Genomic DNA, 23,846 nt, shown 5'->3' on the forward strand with positions numbered 1-23,846 from the left:
GTCAACATTAGTCGTTGATTACATAACTCGGTGGGGTCGCAAAAACATTTTGATATGAAAATGGGGTCGTGGGTCAAAAACGTTTGGGAACCCCTGAACTAGCACTTCTGGGAAATGCTGCAGTTCACACACTCTACAGTACAGTAGCCTCTGAGGTTCATTTGAGAATACACAGGAAGTCTACAGAAATATAATACCTAAATTATATTTCCCCAGACAGTCATGAAAAAAAACGTCCATGTTAAACATACAGTATCAATGCTACAGCATATAAGATTGCAACACACTGATGGAATGGACTATTGGATGTCTGAAAATAGCCTACCGAGCGTAAAGTTAAGTGTAACCAGCACAAATGAGCATGACAGTGATAGCAACTGTAGGAAGCAATGGGCCGAGCGATATACCCTTGCCATCGGGAGGAAACTACCGTTCATGGTGTTAATCTCAGATACTATCAACCCACAAACAGACAGAGCGAAAAGTCAGGGAGAGAGGGAGCAGAAAGGAGAAAGAGTAAATCAATATAATAATTGTAAAACAGAAAAACAGCCTCAAGCTAATCTAACTCTACTGTTCCATTTTACACGGGACATTTCTCCAGCCAATCAACCCCACAGTCACAGAGCACTAAGGAAGCTGTTGCATATGTTCATTTGCTGCGGGAAATCATATAATTAAATAGTGATTGAATCTACAGTTTATACATCAGTCAATACAAGCTGTATTGTATCGGGCATACTGTCGTTTTCCCAATACTCATCTCCACAATCTATCTTGACCAAAGCCAAGAAATGTGGAAAGATAGTAGTCTGTTCTCTCTATTTCTCCCTGTGGGATTAAATAGGGTGTTAGATTTGTATTCCGCCCCCCCAATGGTCTGTGGTGTGGCGATAACAACATAGCACTTCTGTAGAGGGAAGAGTAGTCAACAGAATGAGATGCAGTAACTTCATAGGGACACTGAGGGGATAAACCAATTGCATTGGCGGGCTACAGAAACTCTCAGTGTTATCCACACAGTTATTTTTCAGAAGAGAGGGGAGAGACCCTTGAAGGACTATGGTAAATAGGCAGAAAAGAAGCAGAGATTTCGAATGCACATTTTCAGAGTTTCAGAGAGTGGATATATCCAACTAGGACCAGAGCAGCACCTATTGCTCAAACATACCATTTGAAAACACTATTGGAGTAATCTAGACACACATGATTTATTTTTTGGGGGGGGAAATAAATGACTGAGGGTTTCAAATAGAAACAATAATATTTTGATATAAATACTTCACATAGACCGGGACAGTATAATTGGTGTCCTCTCTCTCAAAAGCAACCAAATGCAAAGTCCGCCTGCAGATGAGAGAAAATGGAGGGAATTGAATGGAGGTGATCTGTGATTGCCGCAGAAGCATTTCTTTGGTGCCGTTGCTTTGAAGCGGATGCATTTGATAAGCATTCCCACAGAAAAGCAGCCTGCTGAATCTATCCAATCAGGCCAGCCACTACAGACGGAGTGATTGAGGAATACAGACTCCGTATCACTTCCGTAATGACACTTTCAAGAAGGAGAGGGTGCTGACACCACTAGATATAGAATACATAAAATGTCAAACTGAAAAGTTTTTGCTTTTTTACAACTTTTCTCATTCAATGACAATGAGAAAAGATCATAATATTTGGGAGCAAATGGCAAGTTTGTTGTTGTCGTCTGAAAGCAGAGTAGATAATAGAAACCATTCATTTAGACAGCGCTTCTGCAACTGCCACCTTATTGAGTCTAAGCTATTAAATGACATCGCTCACATTTCTTCCTATACCCCTTTTGCCTCCCCCTTCCTGACTGCCTGTCAGAGAGCCATCACCTCCCTTGCACCCCCCCCCGTCTTAAACTGTAGCTCTCACCGTGAGACAGCAGCGCTCGCCTTCCAGGACGATAAGGGACGCGACGCTGCTGTTATTCACGTTAGGTTAATCCCCAAACTGTCACTCTACATGTCATCCACCAGGCAGGAAATTAAATAATTAATGAATTACCAGATCATTATCATCGCTGCTTTCTGGGCTGAAACGAACGTTGACGGGCTGGTTTTTACTGTAACACTCTTAGCTAGGGATTAGGGACCTTGCTTTCCTGGCTGTGGGTGGCGGTGACTGAACGGTCACTTCCTGGAGAGTGGCCTTGTGAATAATCGCTGGCATTTCCATGACAGGGGTCAGAGGTCAAGGGACAGGAAGCGTCATATTTGCATCACTGAAGATTAATGGAGGTCTGGGTTAAGTTACAGTCTTACTCATTACTTTGTCTAAATGTCATCTTTGTTTGGTTTGCTCTCACTTTCAAGTGGACAAATACTAAATGAAGTACCAGGTCTATGATGGTTCATATTGCCTTGGCCCTGCATGAACAGATCAGTTTAGCTGAGTGATGAAGCATGTGTCGGCGCCAAAATGAGCTCTCACTGAACCAAGGTGTCTGTAGCTAGCGATTTCCAACCTTGCTATAATGGCATCATCCATCCAGACCCCTTACAGCCACCCAGCTGCACCACGTCCTATTCCACTAACATGGTGCTGGAGGCAACTGCGTGGCTGTTGGCTCAACATGTGTGAGAGTCATAATGGCCAGGCGCAGGGAGCCAGATGGGTATTAAAGAAAGGGTAGGGGCCGTAGCTGCCATAGCCTCCAGAACAGGTTTCATTAGGAATATAAACTCAGTAAAAAAAGAAACGTCCTCTCACTGTCATACAAATATCTGTAAATATTTATATGAACATAACAAGATTCAACAACTGAGACATAAACTGAACAAGTGCATCTCCTCCTCATGGACTGCACCAGATTTGCCAGTTCTTGCTGTGAGATGTTACCCCACTCTTCCACCAAGGCACCTGCAAGTTCCCGGACATTTCTGGGGGGAATGGCCCTAGCCCTCACCCTCCGATCCAACAGGTCCCAGACATGCTCAATGGGATTGAGATCTTGGCTCTTCGCTGGCAATGGCAGAACACTGACATTCCTGTCTTACAGGAAATCACGCACATAACGAGCAGTATGACTGGTGGCATTGTCATGCTGGAGGGTCATGTCAGAATGAGCCTACAGGAAGGGTACCACATGAGGGAGGAGGATGTCTTCCCTGTAACGCACAGCATTGAGATTGCCTGCAATGACAACAAGCTCAGTCCGATGATGCTGTGACACACCGCCCCAGACGGACCCTCCCCCTCCAAATTGATCCCGCTCCAGAGTACAGGACTCGGTGTAACGCTCATTCCTTCGACGATAAACGCGAATCTGACCATCGCCTCTGGTGACACAAAACCGTGACTCGTCAGTGAAGAGCGCTTTTTGCCAGTCCTGTCTGGTCCAGCAACGGTGGGTTTGTGCCCATAGGCTACGTTGTTGCTGGTGATGTCTGGTGAGGACCTGCCTTACAACAGGCCTACAAGCCCTCAGTCCAGCCTCTCTCAGCCTATTGCGGACAGTCTGAGCACTGATGGAGGGATTGTGCGTTCATGGTGTAACTTTGGCAGTTGTTGTTGCCATCCTGTACCTGTTCCGCAGGTGTGATGTTCGGATGTACCGATCCGGTGCAGGTATTGTTACACGTGGTCTGTCACTGCGAGGATGATAGGCTGTCCGTCTTGTCTCCCTGTAGCGCTGACTTAGGCGTCTCACAGTACGGACATTGCAATTTATTGCCCTGGCCACATCTGCAGTCATCATGCCTCCTTGCAGCATGCCTAAGGCACGTTCACGCAGATGAGCAGGGACCCTGTGCATCTTTCTTTTGGTGTTTTTTAGAGTCAGTAGAAAGGCCTCTTTAGTGTCCTAAGTTTTCATAACTGTGACCTTAATTGCCTACCGTCTGTAAGCTGTTAGTGTCTTAACGACCGTTCCACAGGTGCATGTTCATTAATTGTTTATGGTTCATTGAAGCATGGGAAACAGTGTTTAAACCCATTTACAATGAAGATCTGTGAAGTTATTTGGATTTTTACAAATAATCTTTGAAAGACAGGGTCCTAAAAAAGGGACGCTTCTTTTTTTGTTGAGTAGCTCTTTGTCAGCACCATGGACAGCACTAGTGCTGCACAGCTCTCAGCACAGCAGGCCACTGAATTGGCCAGAACCATAGCAATAAGCATATGGTGTGGTAATGTGGCTATTGCTATATTTCCCCCTAGGCCACATACATAGCTGTAGACTGCTAGGGGCCATAGCTGAGCTAATATTCCATGTAGAGGAACAACAACAACCAGAATCAGCAGGGTGGTCAATGCACATTCCAGGAAGGGAAATCAGCAGGATATGAATACTGCTCTTAGTGCTAGGAGCTGGTGGACAGGGCTGAGAAGAGGGTCTTTACCTTCCTTTCTTTGACACATATGGTATTGCACAGTGCTACATACATACAGTGCTACATACATACTTTTGTTAACCATATGCCTACTTTATTCTTTATGGCAGTCAGCTTTCCCAGGGGTTTTTCTAAGAGCTTGGTTTTAGACAGTCTTAGGAGGAGGACACACAAGAATTATACACACAACAGTGAATGGTGCACATCATAGTAAGTAAATCACATAAGTGAACCAAGTAGAACCAAGAAAGCCTTGTTGTTAAGCAGCTTTGGTTGTACGAAGATCAGAGCTGGCTTTTGTGTTAACCAAACCAGCCTCTCTCAGCCTGAACAGTGTAATCTCGTCTCTCTGCGTGACAAGAAGTGGCCTTGTACCCCCGCCGCCACTCAACTCCTTCCTCCCGAACATTAGCACTGACAATGTTATCAGGCTGCCGAGCCCTGGCGCCTTCGCTGGGAATGCTGGCTGCTTGCTTTGTATGTGCTGGATTGACGGAGACCGAGGCTTAGGTTGCCATTCGCTCACCAGATAATGGGCGACAGAAATTAGCTGGGGCGGAATGAGAAAATGTCAACAAAAGCAGTTATCTGTGAGTGAGTTTGTGTACACACGTTTGAAGAAAAGGGAAGTAGGGAGACAGACTTCAAGGATTTGGAGTGGCATTCTGTTCACTGTCAACGCTCACAGATATCAACATCGGATTGTATCCACAGCCCGTATAGCCTCTGTTAGCCAGGCATGTTAAAAGGTTTCACATTAAAAACATGATTGAACTTTTCTGTATCTATAGCAGCGTATGCTGTCTGCGTGGTGTAAACATGCGTTTAATAAGAAACCCAGGAGAGTCTGGAGCTGTATGTCTGATACATGAGAAGCCTGTCATTCACGTCCTATGGAGAAACTGACAGTATCTCACACAGCCTGGACCACAGAGACCAACACGTAGTTACAATGTCTCCCGATGTTTTTCACCTTTTAAATAATACACTCCTGTCTCAGACATACATAGACATTCATGCACCACCGCACACAGATACACAGGCGGAAAATATCTTACAAATATTGTTATGTACTTATACTGTACAGTACACACAAGCAGGCTTGCACGTGAGCACACACATGCTGTGAAATGGCAGGACTGTAATAAAGTTAATTAAAGTAGCATAAAACTAGACAACATGAGCACCCTACATACCTTGTGTCATTGCTTTGTTGATGACACCTATGAAAATAAGAGAAAATAAGAATATTATTATTATGGAAATATAAAAATTATATTCCATAAAATCTGAGGTATTGTCCCCTGATAAAATAGGATAAACCCATTCCACACTTTCTGGTGATGAAAAAGAAGAATTCAAAATTTTTGGGGGAGAGAAAATGTGGAAATATGAAATGTAATGTTATGATGTGCCTTTACTGTGAAGTTCACCACAATATGTATTTAACCACCTGGTACCCTGGTCTCAATCAGCAGTCAACCCTCATAAACCCTTGTCAAGAGCTGATAATACCCTCGATAAACCCCCGACTCAAATCCCATCAGAGAGGAAAACAATGCTGAACTCATGATGACGACGGGAGACGCTGTGAGGGAGACACCAGCCAGAGGTGTCAGAGCTAACCAGACAACCCATGTGGAGACATTGATCAATGGAAGTTGGGGAAAGTTCTGGTTCTAGAAGTGGAATAGTACTATAGCTGGAGGGGAATTCTGAAACCCGACTGTCAGAGCCACCCCTCAGTGGTCTAACGCAGATGGATCGATCCACTGGGTTTAGGCGGACTTGGGAGAAATAAGGTGTTGGTGCCTTCCAGCACAAAAAGCTTCCTTGAACATTGGCGGCAGCAGCGGCGGCGTATATTTCTCTCTCGCACCCTCCATTTTCTCGCCGTGAAATATCATTTTTAGACACGCTGGACAGGACCCTCGACCAGGCCCCGTCATGCCACAGGCGTGACTTATCGATGTGCCGTGGAGAGCTGATGAGATGAGATGGTGGAAGGGAGACAGAGGCAAGTGAGAGCTGAAAGGAACGGACAGAGGGAGCAGACTCTGTTTTTTATTTAACTAGGCAAGTCAGTTAGAAACAAATTCTTATTTACAATGACGGCCTACCCCGGCCAAACCCTAACCCGGACGAAGCTGGGCCAGCTGTGCGCCGCCCTAAGGTTCTCCCAGTCACAGACGGTTGTATTACAGCCTGGAATCGAACCAGGGTCTGTAGTGATGCCTCTAGCACTGAGATGCAGTGCCTTAGACCGCTGCGCCACTCGGGAGCTGTCTGTACCTCACTACTTTTTATTTGCCTTCCTATAACAGGTTGTAAGAGACAATCCAAACATAAGATGTATCAAACTAGAAGACCAAACCTCCAACCAAATCATCAGAGTTCCTACTGTACGTAGTACCTCATTGGTTATAAAATGAATGACAATAAACTACCAGAACGAGAAGGAACTGAGCAGTAGGCTAGTTCATAGCTTTCCCTTTTATTTTCTTCATCAGCAATAGTGTACAAACTGAGGGAGCTAAATGAAGATTTAACAATGACATTAAAATCCCACAATTATTGACCTTAAAATGCAATCGGGTAAGTCATATTGGAACATAATATTGCCTTGAACACCAAGGCCATTTGAAGAAATTTTACCAAGCAAATTCAACCAAACCTTATTGGTTGACCTTTTTCAGTTTGTCAGTTACAAATGGTGTGGCTATTAGCCTGAAAGTTCCAATGGAAAAAATCACTGAACTGTTGCAGTAGTCGATGGAAATGTGACATTTAGGGCGAAATCACATGAAAATCTAAAATGAAGAAAGTATACCTATCACAACCTTGATATGGGCTGAAACTGAATTGCAATAAATCAAAAATCATTATAGTATATATCAATCTGTCTGATATACAGTACCAGTCAAAAGTTAGGACACACCTACTCATTCAAGGGTTTTTCTTTATTTGTACTATTTTCTACATTGTAGAATAATGGTGAAGATGTCAAAACTATGAAATAACACATATGGAATCATGTAGTAACCAAAAGAATGTTCTTCAAGATTCTTCAAAGTAGCCAACCTTTGCCTTCATAACAGCTTTGCACACTCTTGGCATTCTCTCAACCAGCTTCATGAGGTAGTCACCTGGAATGCTAGCCCTGGGTAATATAGGTCAGTGCTACCATTGCTGCACAGCTAATAAAATCTCCCCTGGTCTTCAAGGACATTATGTGGCTGCAGTCCCTTTACCATTTTCCCCAAAGGAACCAATGCAGTCTTTATGATGTGGGCGATAAGGACGCTGTATATATTCCACACGCTAATCAGTGTCACTTAAACGGGCTAGGGTCAGGGGTCAGCCCCCCTGTGGGTCTTCTCCAACGGAAGCGAAGTCTCCAGATCTATGCTGATGACAGCCTGGCATTCATACACAGTATTCGGTCATCTCTCGCTCTCTAACTCACGCACGCAGGCACAAACACACACTATTCTATCACCTCTCAGAGTCCCCTCTGCGGGGCTAGGCAGTGCAGAGGGGCCTGTCACTGTCATGCTCAAGGGTAAACCAGGTATAAGGCTTATCTCTCTCAGTCTCTGGTCTGCAGGTATGATGAGGACAAAGGCAGAACACACAATCATTATCACAAGTGTATATTATTTGATCTTTCGGAGAATACCACGTCAGACTGGAAGTCAATATTCCTGTTAAATTCTTCTAGCCGCCCCGAGTCCTGAAAACTTGCCGCAACCCACCCAAGCAGCCCCTCTTCCTTCCTATCCAGCTGGCTGACAGCCAGTCGGATCAAATCCATTTAACGCCATCACAGGTTGCCCTTTGGTCCCTGGCCTCCAGTGCTGAAAATTGCTACTGTGCAAATGCCCTTCATGTAACGGTCCAACTGTGTCACATGTAGTCAGCTACCTTCCTAGACTCAGGCAGGTGATTTTGTACTCTCTCCCACACCGTACATTGAGGAGGCACACCATTTTTCCCCCAGGTGCTCAGCAGGTAGGTATACGACAGATGAGAGATTCCAGGTTCCTAGCTCTGCCACTCTCTTCCCATCCCCAGCCATTCTCTCCGCACCACTACCCTCGTAGCTCACAACAGATGACTATCGCTGTCTTCCCCCGCTGCCGCTGCCGTCAAGGCCGGGCCAGGTGCTCCTCTATCTCTGGGAGAGAAGGGAGGGAATGGAGAGAGAGGGGAAGGGGAAGATGTTGAATTTCATACCTCACGGCTCCTGGATTAACCCGGTCTGGATGTAATGTTGACAGACAGGCCGACTAGCCAGGAGAGGGGTGAGGAGGGGGATGAGGAGGCAGAGGTAGCCCCTGTTTGAGAGGGTCAGCTGGATGTAACATTATAGTTAGTGGTGTAGTGGAGGGTATACGCAGGTATTTTTCAGTGGACATTGTGTATGCTCACTTCTTAAGCCTCATGATGCGCATCAAAGTAGTGTAGTGGAGGTGTACGCCATATCAATTAATAAAGGCTGACGGAGCAGATCAGAATGTTTAGCTTAAAATGTCGATAAACTATTATTTCTTCACATTTTAAGCGCAGCAATGTGCACACGGCAGTAGGTTTCAAAATGCAATTTGCAGGAAACACATATTCTAAAATGCACACCGCACACGCAAGTGGTTTCATGGACAGAGATGGAAATATCCATTAGAAATGTAGATAGAAGGTAGATCTAAAGATGCAACAACGATCATGGGTCGGTAATATGTCTAGGACTATGCCTGCTGGACAATGAAAGGAAGTGTAAAGAAAATGAATAGAACAGGAGAACGCAAATGAGGAAGTCTTTATAAAATAATTGCTTCCACATTTCTACGGTGGGATTTTGGCTATAGGCTACTTTCACGCAAGGTATGATTATAAAATAATACGAAGTAAAACGTCCGGGTTTGAAACAATTAAGGAACAGGAAAAACAGCGATGCTAATGATAGGCCTAACCGTCTTCTGGTAGATGACAATGGTTTCCTAAAAACCTTCTCAATTAAATGTTAACTACAAAGTAGACTATGCCTACCTGGCAGAATGATATCATGATTATTTATGCAAACTCTATCTCATATGCCACAGTGTTTTTTCGCTAACCAAACAGTGCTAGGTGTCTGCACACTTCAATTAAAGGGTAATAGCGCCCCTTTAATTGAAGGTCTATGAAGGTCTATGAAATGTCGATTTCATAGACCTCAAAGGTGGTCTCCCGATGTGGTTTAAGCATTGTTGTGGACTTTGAACATCCATTTGTGTTGTTTTTCTATTAAAAAAAGTGTGAAACCTGTGAATTTCTGACTTAACGGCCTCGTTTATCTATTTCAATAGTAGACCTACTTGCACAGTATAGCTTGGGTTGGCCTGACTGTTAGAGACCAATATGGGATTGATCAATTTAGGTCATTTAGTGTATGTCACCATTTCTCACACAATTTGTCACACTTTCCTTCGCTGGGTGGGCCGCTAGATATTTTTTTTTTGTGTGCAAAATTGGGCTATACCCACTTCTCCAGGCACCGCTACACCACTGATTATAGTGGCGTTGGTACCAAAGCCAAAATACAACATATGTTCATTAAATCATATACCTAGAACAACCTAGAACGGAACGCAGCTATTTTAGGTTTCACTGGAGACCAGGATTATCTGGATACAGCAGAGCCGCCGTCAAGTATCACTATCAACCTATCAGAGAAGAGGATACTGTTATGTCTGACAGAGATTCATGACGTACGGCTCAGGCAGACTAGACAGACACATCCTTTAGCGTCACAGGGCAGCCAGGTACGTCTCACAGAGCAGCCAGGTACGTCTCACAGAGCAGCCGTGTACGCCTCACAGCGCAAATCCATCCGCTTACCTTGTCTGGAATTCACTTTCCTCCCCCAGTAGATTAAACTCACACTTCACCTCACCTCGCAGCACACCAGTTAGCATGAAGGTACAGCGGAAATTACGGAAAATGATGGTACGTATAACTTCCCAGTGTGCAGGGTGTAAACAGTGGAAAAAATCTTCGCAATACTTTTAAAAACTATTTACGTTGTTTTTACAATGGATTACAGCTAATTACATGTATTTTATACTTGGGACAGAATGAGACAAGTATTTGCTTGTGTTTCCCGAAGACAGGGAATCCACATTCAAATATGTGAGGGTTGGACTGAGTAAGCTTCAGAGTTATTTAGCCATTGAAATATTAGCAGCCATTGACAATCATGTCTAAACCCAACGAAGCGAGAATATTACAAAAATGACTTCAGCAGGCAGCACAGCACATTACAGATAATGCTCTGAGAGACAACAATATCTTCAGTCCCAAATATACTTACTAAATGCTCCACTACAATAGATTTGATTTACTCATTCAGTCACGGGAGGCTGCTTTATGCCAGCATATTAAACGTGTCTAATAATTAAAAGGTTCTGCTGAACTTCCCTTTAATTAATTCATATGATTAATATGCCAAGGTGGCAGCTCATTGTTTACCTCTTGACAGACTATTATAGCAACAATGTAATAATCCCAACTGGCGTCCTTCCTCATAATGCATCAACAGATTACGTAGCTCTGAGGAGTCAGACCAAGCACTTCAAGAAATCATTGGAAGACTGGGGCAAACTAGATTCATCTTGTTTCTTATAAAGTTAGACATTGTCTATAGCGCTCGCCAGCTTGTAGCCCTGAGCAAGGCAGTTAACCCACTGTTCCCCGGGCGCCGAAGACCTGGATGTCGATTAAGGCAGCCCCCGCACCTCTCTGATCCAGAGAGGTGCGGAAGACACATTTCAGTTGAAGGCATTCAGTTGTACAACTGACTAGGTATCCCTCTTTCCCTTTCCCTTTCCTAAAAAACAGAAATGAGTTACCTCTGGTTCGTTCAGCCATTCCTATGGGGAAAATTAATGGAGAAAGAATGGGGTTTTGGGATAAACGGCAAAAACAAGGTCTGAGGGTTAACACAGGCTTAGGAGATCTTATACGTTTTGTTCTGTGAGATAATATCAGTCAGTTAACATGACCTTTATGAATTACGAAGCCTCTATGTTCTTCGCGGGCTTTTAAAAAATGACATAAATGCTTAAAAATTCACAAAAAGTGACGCTAGCTGATGAAGATTATCTGATAGAACAAAACATATGCGATCTCAGCCTGTGTTTACCATAGACCTTAAATCCTCAAAAAAAAAACATTCATTTCCCCATAGGCTTTGACCAACGATGCATGGCAGAGAGACGCTATTGCTATTTCTTTCTATACCTTTAAGACTCTATATAGGGGGGGAAAACTGAAGAAACAAGTACACATAGTCCATCCACTTCAGGAATATTATTCGATTTTTTGTTATTTGTATTTTTATAAATCAACATATCAGATCATTTTTTACTTAACCATCACATTCCTAATCTCCTTTCAGATTCCCCTTTCTCTAGTAGAACTTTGGATCTCAAAGACTGTGTATGACGGGGACACGTTACAGTACGCAAAGAGACAAAACTGCCTATCGCCATGCTGTATCCACGCTCCAGAGATTAAAGCCCAGGAGTGGAAGGAGGGTTTATGCTTCCCGCATGGACACCTCTCAGAATTGAAACTCCTATCTGCTCGCCTTGCAATAGACTACCGGTTCCCCCATCGTTGCAGAAAGTTAATTTGAAAGTGAATATATCTGCCTATTACCATCACCCAAAGCAACGGGCGCGGAACTGAGCCTGTATCCTGTCATAGAAAATGACAGAATACATCATGCGTACTGTATATAGTGTGTGAAGTCTGAGTGGCACTGACAGTAGGCTTCAGAGTTAAATGTATGATATCTATAGGTCTGTTTAAAGGGTGAAAACTCTTGGAAGATTGCATGTGATATAAACACAGTTCTTGATCCTTCGAACACATATACGACATCACAAATACATGTTTCCGTGGAAAATAAAGTAATACTATTCTACTACAAATACAGGTTTGCCTCAAAAACTTTTAACATGCATTTGAAGCACACAGCAGTGTACATTTCTATGCATGAATTCTCATATTGTTATCACAAACTCAATTACATATTTCTAATATCTGAAAACTGCCTGCATCATTCTCAGAGACAACATACGCAGTGATAACGCTCACAACTCTGTAACCAAATACACAAGCACACCAGAGCAATCCTTGCATTAGTCAATCAACCAATCCATCAATGTGACGTACAGTGACACAAAAACCCCAGACCTACAGATACACACACAGCCCACGCGAGCACTCCCCTCCACACACACACAAAGCCTATCCCTCCGAGCTATCCTGGAGCGGAGTACCTTTGCGCTCTGAGCGTTTCTTGCGCCTCCTCTTGAACCTCCTCCGGATCAAGCAGTAATAGGCCCCCGCGGTCCCCATGGCCTGGGAGCCATCCAGAAACAGAGCCATGCCTAACAGGGCTGTTCTGTTGCCCCTAGCCAGTCCTTTTGCCCCTTAGGCTGCCCTGTTGCCCCTAGGCTCTCTTTAGCCTGGAGAGTCTAGGAGGCACTGCACTTCCCCTCCCTCTCTCACTCTGCTAAGTACTGTACAGGCGCCAGGCGCAGAACCTCCCTCCTCCTGTCTGTCGTTCACACCCTCAGATGTCATGAGCTTTGCCAGCCGGTACTTTTATATGAATGATATAAAACGAACGAACGTCACTCCAGTGGTAGCCAATCTCGCCCTCTCCTTACGGACCCTCGTGATCTGAGGAGACACATGTCACAGTCACATACACACGCACACACACATGCGTGCACAACACACACACTTTTCTGGCCCCATCCAATGACGATCACCTTCAGATGGCCAACAAATGCCATCTAAGAAATAGAAACATATCGATTCATACTGATTCAAAGGATCTATATTGTCCCATTGCTGTCACGGTGTCACAGTTACCCCAGTGTCACATGCAGGTATTCAGGGCAGGTGGAAATTCATTTCCACAAGCACACTCTATGGACACATAGCTGGCTCTCAGTGTAGGTTTCCCTGTGTCAGCAGCCCAAGACTCCATTCCACCAGTCCCCCATCCAGACCTCTCTAATCCTGGGGGTAATTATTGTCCTGACATGCACCAGTGGCTTCCTGGCTGGGGGACTTAGCACTCCGTATTGTAGAAGCGCCACACCACTTAGTGTCCATGCCTACTATCATTCAGGCATCAGCTAAATCTGGCCAGGGTTATTATGAAACTCCTCACCCTCATAAAGAGGGGGAGATTAGCTGTAATTGTATATTAATTATACATACAGTAAGAAAACACATACAAGTAGTACATCGTGGGTCTCGTGAAAACACATACCAGACGGTATAACTTACTGCTGGACCTCTGTCTCCCCCCAGTGAACAGTGAACGCAATCGAGATATTTTGGATCCAAAACGTGATAGTATCACAGAGTTTCTAAACCCAGAGGCACAACATCGCAAGACTTCCTGGAACGCTTGCGAAACAGACCAAATAGACCAGGAGGTTCTCTCATTCAGAAGTCAAAAGATTCTGCCTTAGCTGTTACTTTTCTCGAAATCTAACGGCACAACCTAGATTATAGCCAATGTCTTAAGTAGTTGAACATGTTATTACTCTAACCTCATGAAAGTGGCAAACTGCCAAGTTTTAATTTTCGACAAAAATAACTTTATATCGAAGGAGTGCCTTTTATTTGACGGCCTGCACACTCGCAGTTCGGCGTTAGACGCGGTGACGTGTTTTGGGCTCCCAAGTGCCGCAGCGGTCTAAGGCACTGCACCTCAGTGCTTGAGGCGTCACTACAGACACCCTGGATCGATTCCAGGCTGTATCACAACCGGCCGTGATTGGGAGTACCATAGGGCGTCGCACAATTGGCCCAGCATCGTACGGGTTTGGCCGGTGTAGGCCGTCATTGTAAATAAGAATTTGTTCTTAACTGACTTGCCTAGTTAAATAAAGGTTAAATAAAAAACAAATAAATAAATTCTTCGCATCTTCATTCTGATAGTATGCTGTAACAACGCCAGATGAGAAACAGGTTCTCTGGCCTACACTGCCCCCCTGTGGCATGTCTTGGAGTGGTGTATCAACTCAAGTGAACCAAGCCCATCTGAACAACATCAATATAGACCCATTTCCTGGCCGCGTCATGAAAAGTTGCAAGCAGTTTCGAATCAGAAAGGGGCTTGTTTACATTGAAGTGACTATGAACACATCCAACTTCAGATGCAGCTGACAGACGTTCTGAACTTGAGCACCGCATTACCCCCATCCCTTCCGCTAATTGGGCAACTTTTGCTAATGTTTTGTTGTCTGACTGAGGGAAATGCTGTATATTAACCCTCCTGTTGTGTTCGTTTCATGTTCATTAATGGGGTCGGTCCAAAATGACCGCCCCATTATAGCTGATTATAAATCCATAATAATACATATATTATCACCTAATGTTGTGTTATATCTTTTTATCAACTTAGGTTCTTGTGAACATTACAAGTTTTGAACTTCTATTTTCTATTTATGGCCTGTAAGCCTCATTGACCTGAGGTCATACAACTCGTTTTTGAGTTTTAAAAAAGCATAATGTATGGATTATTTTGACTATAACAAATACTCAGATGAAACATATTGTGCTATTTATCACAGACTACTTTGTGTCAAAGTTTAACAAGGACTCTCTCCTCATCAGTGTCATGATCAAAAATATGATCAAGGCCTCCCGGGTGGCGCAGTGGTCTAGGGCACTGCATCGCAGTGCTAGCTGCGCCACCAGAGTCTCTGGGTTCGTGCCCAATTGTGCGTCGCCCCACGGACCTCCCGGTCGCAGCCGGCCGCGACCGGGAGGTCCGTGGGGCGACGCACAATTGGCATAGCGTCGTCCGGGTTAGGGAGGGTTTGGCCGGTAGGGATATCCTTGTCTCCTGTGGCGGGCCGGGCGCAGTGCGCGCTAACCAAGGGGGCCAGGTACACGGTGTTTCCTCCGACACATTGGTGCGGCTGGCTTCCGGGTTGGAGGCGCGCTGTGTTAAGAAGCAGTGCGGCTTGGTTGGGTTGTGCTTCGGAAGACGCATGGCTTTCGACCTTCGTCTCTCCCGAGCCCGTACGGGAGTTGTAGCGATGAGACAAGATAGTAATTACTAGCGATTGGATACCACGAAAATTGGGGAGAAAATGGGATAAAATTAAAAATAAAAATAAATATGATCAAGAGCCTCACATACAGTATATCGTTCGGTCATTGTGCTGCCACAGAATGAATTGTGAGCAAGGCCTCAAAAAAGCTTTATATACCAGAGCTGTGAGAAAAGTTCTATATATTATTAAAACAATGTTGCGATTGTTTGTGATAATGCCAACAGGTGTGGTTCCCGTGGGGGGGAGATTCTATTGGGGAAAGGTTCCTGTGGGGGTTGCCATGGAAGCCAAGAAGGGGAGTGAGGTGTGTGTGTGTGTTCAAACACACATGCATGTGGGGGTCTGAGAGAGGAAGTATGTCCATCTGATGAATGGGCATGTCCCTGAACTCAATTTTATACACTAATTGTAGTCTCACCCATTCATTTCTAATGACCGGTCATTTTTGACCGGGAACATCACAGGTGTACAAAAGTTAAAATAATACGCCCAAAATGTTATGAAAATCATCAAAATGTGTTTTGTGTGTTCAGATGCCCGGTGTGGACAAAGTCATGGAACCTTATGACAATCAGATTAAATGAACTACATTTTTCAGAGAGAAAACTTGTAAATCGGTCCAATTCGACCGGAACACAGCAGGAGGGTTAAGAGGATAGGATGTCATTTAAAAGATGAGACGTTGAGGATTATAATAAATACCGCTTTGATGTCATACAAGCGAGCCAAATACCCGTCCAAATGTGCACTTCACATTTCCATATCGTAAAACTCATGTCATATACAGTGTCAACGTTTATGATCAGTATGATTGATATAGTTGACATGGTGTCATAGCCTGGGTTGTCCTGAACAGAACGACCCTGTGTTTGTCTATCGTGAAGAACACACACCTGAACGCAATCATGACTCCTTTCTATGCTCACCAAAATTACGATTTGTTTCTCTGAATTGCTTTGTGAAGGCCTAACACCGTAAGATTAACCAACTACAACTACACGTGTGCTTGCTCTAGTTCCTCAACGGCACAGCTAGGAGAGCTAAAAAAAGCACCTAAAGACTATTCTTTGAGTCATAAAAGTGCATTGAAATTACACGCGCACACTTTGGAGAAGTGTGTGGCCACCTCTAACTAAAACCCTTAGTCCTCTCACTCAAACCCTGGTCATTTGTTTGTCTTATGTTGCGCCTACCTCACATTTTCCAGGAATATTCTTATCATGTTACTGAATGTATCCAGAGTATTTTCAGGTTTTGTTATCAACAAATGCGGCAAAAAGTACAGCAAATGTAAAACGCACATCAAATCGACAGGGTAACGTTCGGACTCAGTCTCATGCGTGTCCTCAACTTTGGTCTAATCATTTCCCCATAATCTCCAAACTGTTCCCTTTCTATTGCGTGCATGCTTATGCATTTCATATTTCTTCTGTAAGAAACATTTCAATGTATTCCTATCCATATAGGCCAATTCCCACAAGACCTAAAGGGTTAACAAACGTAATAAGATGGCCATCATCCGCAACATTATTTACATTTTTTATTTAACTAGTCAAGTCAGTTAAGAACAAATTCTTATTTACAATTACGGCCTAGGAACAGTTTTTACCTTGTCAGCTCGGGGATTCAATCTAGCAACCTTTTGGTTACTGGCCCAACGCTCTAACCACTAGGCTCCCTGCCGCCCCACATTGCAGATGTCAACGGATAATTGATTACCTAGCAAGCCAGCGAGGCAAGGTAAAATATCTCAAATAGAGCTAGATAAAGCCAGAAGAAGAATATACTTGTTGAGAATAGCTAATCGGTCTTGTGTGTTCACATGGCAATCATTCACTCACTGCTAAGTTTTGTCAAGGTCCCGACATCAGTGTATAGCTATTCTGCTACAGGGCTTTATGATGCAAGCATGCGCACGTATGTATCACTTAACATGACATTTGATTGTAAACAAAACATTTCTCTATATAGGTTGGCTATACAATGCCAAAGTTGGGACATAAACACTTTTTTTATTATCCATTTTGTATTTATATATATTTTTGAAAGATTGCTATTGTGTTAATCCATAGAGAAAATGACAACAGATACATGGCCTGAGCACGGCCGGTCCTGGGTGATCTGCCACCCTAGCATGACTAAAAAACTGCAGCCCCTACTAGAATAGTCCTAGGAAGCAAAAAACGTCTAAAATATGTATTTTTCTAGATGTTGAAGTTAGGTTCAATTTAGGTTCTGAATTAAAGGTGAAAATACGTATTTTCCGGGCATTGAAATCAGGTTAATTTTTGGTTCTGAATGAAGTGGAAAAGACGTCATTTATAGACATATGTTTGAGCCAATTCAAGGCTGGTCCAGACCGGACAAAATCTGAACCAAAAATAGACGCCTATGATTGGTTCAGATTTGATCCGGACTGGACCAAAAACTAACGTCCTTGGATGTGCAAATCAAGGCCGGTCTGGACTGCACCAAAAAAAGACATCCGTGTCAATCCGTGCTTACTGAGGTATAGCCTACAGTGTCGCCTGAAATTGAATTTTAGGAATGCCCATCTATGTGGGAGGCCTACCTTTTGTAAAACACCAAAAAAAAGTATGGCCGATCCGGTCGGGACCAAAAAAAGACATCTAAAAGACGGCCTACCATGTTGGCCACAATGGAATTTTATGAATGCCCACCCATTTGGTAGGCCCACTGTTTGTAAAACAGGCCGTTGCCTTTATTAGTCCTGATTCCTTTGACCTAATTAATTAATTCAAAGCTATTAAAGCTCTGAAAATCAGCTACATTAACCTATTTGCAATGTGTTTACACAGCGGGAAATGTAGCCGTATTTTCTTTTTTCGCTATGATCAGCTCGTAAAAAAAGTACGGATATAAACTTGAAACCACTGATCTTGACAATTAAGCCCATGGGATCAAACTCCTGAACAGCAGTTGTGAGTAGCCTGATTGTCCATTCCATATTGTCCATTTTACTTTGACCTGTCCTGTTTTTAGGATATACTGTTTGTTAACACGTCAGCGCATTTTTTATTTATTTAGGTTGGGCAATTTGATCTGAGAACCCTACATGATGCAAACGTTTCCGTCTCATTACATTGTCATCCATTTAATCTCCAGCCTGTAGGCTACAGAAAAGGCCACATACTCTTCACTTTATTTGCCACATGATTTATGTAAAAAAAATTGGATGATGGAACGTTGGTGGAGCGCAGCAGCGATGCGTCTCGCCAACAGCACCCTGGAGAGGCGCGCTGGGAATGGACAAGATAAATATTTTGTGTCCCTGACTTTGGCAAAGCGGGCACTGCTTATCACAGGGCGGCATCAGCGCTCACCTAAAAAGCCCAAATGACACTGGTTGAGAGAAATTGTCATTGTTTTGGGGCAGAATTATGTGTTTATGGAGGTGCATCCTGGTCAGTTTAGCTCAGAGAATCCTGCCATAGGCATCCGCCTAATCCTGCCTAAAGAGCGGGCCGGCCCTGGGCCTGAAAATGAAATCAAATGACAAAACGGGTCACCCACCTGGTTTATACCTGCTGAGCGCTCTGGGTGTACTTGGTGGATCCAGTGATCTGAAAAAAACTATTAAAACAGTATGTAAACCTCCTGTATAGTTCAAACTGTCAAGCCTTTGCAGTCCTCTGGCTGTGGTAAAAGTGGACACATCAACAGATCATGTAGTAGCATCAAACAACCACTAGATGGAACTCTTGAACTACTCACATTTTTAGTAAGCAAACACTTTCTATTAGATCCCAACCTCTGACAACACAGCACTGAATAGCCCCACACCACAGTAGGATGATTCAGTAAGTGCTCTATCCTGTTGAGAATGCACTGTAACAAACAGAGTTCACATGAGGGGTGTGATGACGATCAGAAGTGCACACACTAGGAGGGTGAGTGTATGGACTCCACTCACTGCTTGGTTTGTCAGTGTGCCACAGGGTCTGTCTGACCCTTGACAGTGGATCTGCCTCTAACCCCAACCTGAAACTACAGGCCAGAAATGAACTAAGGACTGCACAGAATTATACTCTCCCCTTATCCAATATCAACACAGTTACAGCCTACTCTGGCAGCACACAGAACTCAAAGTCAAAGTGACAATTGTAGGTGCAGGGAGCCAGGGCCGGCCATATTCATCAGAAAACAAGAACAATTGAACATAGCATGGGTATTGTTATGGTGACATGGTACCCTCATTCGTGTCCTGTGAAGAAGTCGAACGTAGTGTGCGCTCTTGTTAAGTAGCTAATCAAGCAAAATAAGTGTGTGTGTGTCTTATTCACAACATCTGAATGTAATTCAAGGGCACAGATGCTGCCTGCTGGACATCACAGAGACACACTTCCTTTGACACATCACAACTTCCTCCACAGACAGCTGTAGGCATTCACGGCTCCAGAATAATGCTAACGAGGTCCTCCATTCCAAAACGGCAGCATAACTTACAGCACAATGGCTTGTGCCATGGTTCAGATGGTTAAGCAGGACGCACTCTCGTGTTCTCTTGGCCTTTTCAACGTCAACATGTATTAATTGCTTCACTTAAACAGCTCTGAATCTCGTTTGCCTCGATTCATCACAGATCATCCCAGGTCATTCCTCAAAACATGTATTCATGACAAATCCATGGAAGCATTCTCACATGCATTGCACAGATAGCAATCTGCAGATAAGTGGTGATGAAGAAAAGGCACTCTATAGCAAACTGCCTGCTCTTTCCCCTGCTTCACTATCCTATCTGCATGCAGGTCTCATCAATACTTTGACAGCTTAATCAGTTACTGGTGTCACCTGCATAATTTCTCTCCCCCTGCACATCATAATGCTAGGGACAGGGGACAGGGGAGAGGGGAGTAATCAGCCCATTCAACATCCAACCCGCTCCGAGGCTCTGGGGCTGTGTCCCAAATGGCACCCATACTACTCCCTACCTAGTGCACTAGTTTTGGCGTAACACTGTTTTTTTGACCCCCCCCAAGGTTAGAGTTCGTCCCTCTCCTCCATAAAAAACAAATGTGGAATGCGTCAGCCAGACTTACATCGATGATAGTCTTTCTGTGGTACCAGGGCATGTAGCCTACAGTCTTGCTTTAGGCATTTTACATTTTTGTCATTTAGCAGACGCTCTTATCCAGAGAGACTTACAGCAGTGAGTGCCATACAGCAGTCAGTGCGTACTTTAAGTCATGGATCAATATTTATTGGTAGGCCTATTTGGGGATTATTTTCTCAAGTTAAGCCTAACATTTCACAAAGCTATGTTTGATTTGCTTGAGCCCTTAAGAACTGTTATCCACTAAAGATGATCTGTTTACATCGGCCAATTCATTTCCTGTCCAGTATCCAGATTAACTATATAGGAAGCTCTGGGATAGGTCATCTCTTTCCGTAACGTGTTGAGGCCGGAAAATAAGGGGAACGCGAGAGGCTCAATTAAAGATGTTACAGAACTGCCACTCCCTTCTTCCCAGTTTCCCTGATGTTGCTACGGCAATCAAGCTGTTTTTACCATTTTGTCACTTCTGCGGAGAGATCGCTTTCTAAACTAAAACTCTACCTAAGAACAATGCGTTAAACTCTCGGTCTGATATGTGCTTTTGAACCCCCGAGTAAGCTCCACTCATTACACCGGCACCGTCGGAGCCTTCACCACAGCATTTGTTCACCCATATCCCCTTACTTTCAATCAATGATTTCTATTTCAAGGCCTGAGGCACTTTGATCAGTCACATTCTTGACGCCCAAGAAACAAATACTTAGCCTCCTAGTGCATATGGAAATGAAAAAGGTTCATGAATGACTTTTTTGAGGATAAAAAAAAAGTGACTATCGATGACAGGCACATGGGCCTGAGCTCGTGGGCCCCCACGCCGTGCAGGGGCTGCGCCAGTTGCTCTGGTCAAAAGTAGTGCACTACAAAGGGAATAGGGTGCCATTTGGGACACAGCCCAGAGGGCTCCAGGGCAGCTTACTCAGGCAGAACCACATGTGCTGAGGGTAATTTGGTGCACCAGTGATTCCATTTGATGTTTTATGGTGCCTGATGTTTAGGGTAATTTCCCTGTGCATAGAGAGAGACTGTGGTCACAAGTGACAATGGTTTGAAAACTCAGGGTGTTAGACAGAGTATTGGTACAGTTTACAGAGTCTGTAGTGCTTCTATTTCCCAAGGAAATATGACACAAGAATAAAAAATAAAAGCACATTTTGTGGGAGCCACATGCAAATATTCCTGCTCTAGCTTTATTTAAAAAAAGAAAGACTGGATATCGCCACACTGAACCATGTCGAGAAAACAAACATTCCCACAGTCTAATGTTTGAGAGGAGCACACACTGTAACGAGCGTGCTGAGAGTCGGGAAGCAAGTTCAGAGAGTGCGTGTTTTAATAAATAAACACAACATAATACAAAAATAAGAAACACGAACAACGCACAGACATGACGCAGGAGCAGAAACAACGACGCCTGGGGAAGGAACCTAAGGGAGAGACATATATAGGGAAGGCAATCAGGGAAGTGATGGAGCCCAGGTGAGTCTGATGGCGCGCAGGTGCGCGTAACGATGGGGACAGGTGTGCGCCATAACGAGCAGCCTGGTGACCTAGAGGCCGGAGAGGGAGCGCACGTGACACGCAGTCTCTTTCTGAGCGTGGACCTCGTAAAGGGCTGATAGAGCCACCATTGTCCACGGCCAGAACACAGAATGAGAGTGAATGAGAGGAAGACTAACATTTTGGTAGGTAGTAGGTTGCTGTTAACAACGCACTTACATATTGCATTGTGTGTGTATTGTGAGACGAAGAACCTATGGATTTTCCCCCTTCTTCCTGAGGGGAGTTCACTTCCTCGTCTGTTCCGACCCCTTGGCCTGTACGGCTCCCTCCCGCTCCAGGGCACTTGTCCAAACTCTTCCAGTTGTATGCCTCTTGAATGAGCAGGGCAAGCCCATCATCACATCAACACAACTCATGTATGGGAATCAAAACAAATTCCTGTCGTGCAATAGTGAGACGGAGCATGAAGTAAGCAACCGGGGATGTTGACTCACCGTCAGAGTGCATTGCTTTCGAACAGTCCTGATGTTGAAGGGTCTGGGGTGGCTCTTTTAAACATGTGGGATTTAGTGTATAAGGCTATTTCTATTTCGTTACATTGACGTCACATTAACGTTACATTGACATTGTATTGTAATGAGCGATCTTTTCACTGTTAAAAATTGGTGTGTGAAACTTATACTGTAGCCTATGTAATGTTAGGTTAATTTACAAGCAGAGTTGAAACATTAAAGAAATGCTCCGGTACTTTAGCGACTATGAATTAATTGTTTTAAACCTCCCGCTTTGGGCTGAAAATGTCATACATGCATAATCTATGAGCAGAGTTACTGTCGTACCTAAATTAGCCACAAAATCCCTAGTTTGAAAGCGACCGTTTTCTTGAAGCTGTGCCATGCCATTTTCCCTACATTTCCCCCCATGTTGGCCCGCCCCCTAGCAATTTGAGTTCTATGAGCTTCAGCGCCTCACATTTAAGTGACAGCTGGCAAGAGGTCTGCCCAGCGTTATCCAATGAGGTTGCAGGGCAAGTCCAACAACTCAATGGACACAGCAAAGAGAGAGAGAGAGAGAGCAATGATGTGGTGAACATATATGATGTAGTACGCAACTTTCGGGGACCACTTTTGGATCGTGAGTGCTACTTTTAGAAATACTGGCTAAAAAGTATACATGAATCTCTTTAAGGGGCAATCTGCAGTTAAGCGGTCACCTCGTCTGAGGGATGGGACTCGTCCTCTGATGAGGGATGGGACTGGAAAAATGTTACCCCTCTAAAATTCATAGACAGAGCTATGGATGTAGGGACTGCCCATCTGTGATCAAAATGATAGTTTTGATCATTTGATCATCACCGGCCGTGATTGGGAGTCCTATAAGGCGGTGCACAATTGGCCCAGTGTTGTCCGGATTTGGCTGGTGTAGGCCGTCATTGTAAATAAGAATTTGTTCTTAACTGACTTGCTTAGTTAAATAAAGGTAAAATATATATAAATGTTTTTTAAATACAGTGTTTGTTTTCAATTACATTGTTTACAAACAAAGGAATAAAACAAGCTTTTATTTGGGGTTCTGATTGGGTAAGACAATTGAACTAGGCTCATGAGGAATTTATAAGTTATATTCTTCAAAAATCTATTCTTCAAAAATATAGTGAATTTAAAAGTCAATTTTTTTTTGCCGCAATCACAGATTGCACCTTTAACAATCTGGTTTACGATATTGAGCTGATGCACAGGCTCCATTAAATCACTCTACAGAGAATGATTCCATTGTGAC

At 43.9% G+C, this 23,846-nt stretch overlaps 1 protein-coding gene and 1 long non-coding RNA gene across 9 annotated transcripts in view; one reads left to right on the plus strand and one right to left on the minus strand.

Annotated features, from left to right (window-relative positions):
- The window catches only part of LOC139566179 (double-stranded RNA-specific editase 1-like), a 62,811-nt gene that overhangs the window by 12,032 nt on the left and 26,933 nt on the right, over positions 1 to 23,846 (minus strand). The window contains exons 3-4 of one of the 8 annotated variants that reach the window (XM_071387177.1): positions 19,025 to 19,074; positions 5,555 to 5,581 (exon numbers count right to left, since the gene is read on the minus strand). The exons of 1 other annotated variant lie outside the window; for it this stretch is intronic. In XM_071387177.1, the coding sequence (XP_071243278.1) occupies positions 5,555 to 5,564 (10 nt within the window). In that variant the 5' untranslated portion in view covers positions 5,565 to 5,581; positions 19,025 to 19,074. Of the gene's footprint in view, positions 1 to 5,554; positions 5,582 to 12,682; positions 12,976 to 19,024; positions 19,085 to 23,846 lie in introns of those variants that run through there. 6 more of the 8 variants (XM_071387178.1, XM_071387175.1, XM_071387179.1 and 3 more) reach the window with 6 other exon arrangements.
- Positions 10,024 to 12,331, plus strand: LOC139566180 (uncharacterized). Its single transcript, XR_011673067.1, has 2 exons — positions 10,024 to 10,343; positions 11,794 to 12,331. It is a non-coding gene; the product is annotated as an uncharacterized lncRNA (long non-coding RNA).

Source organism: Salvelinus alpinus, chromosome 38, assembly GCF_045679555.1.
Source record: "Salvelinus alpinus chromosome 38, SLU_Salpinus.1, whole genome shotgun sequence".
Lineage (NCBI taxonomy): Eukaryota > Metazoa > Chordata > Actinopteri > Salmoniformes > Salmonidae > Salvelinus > Salvelinus alpinus.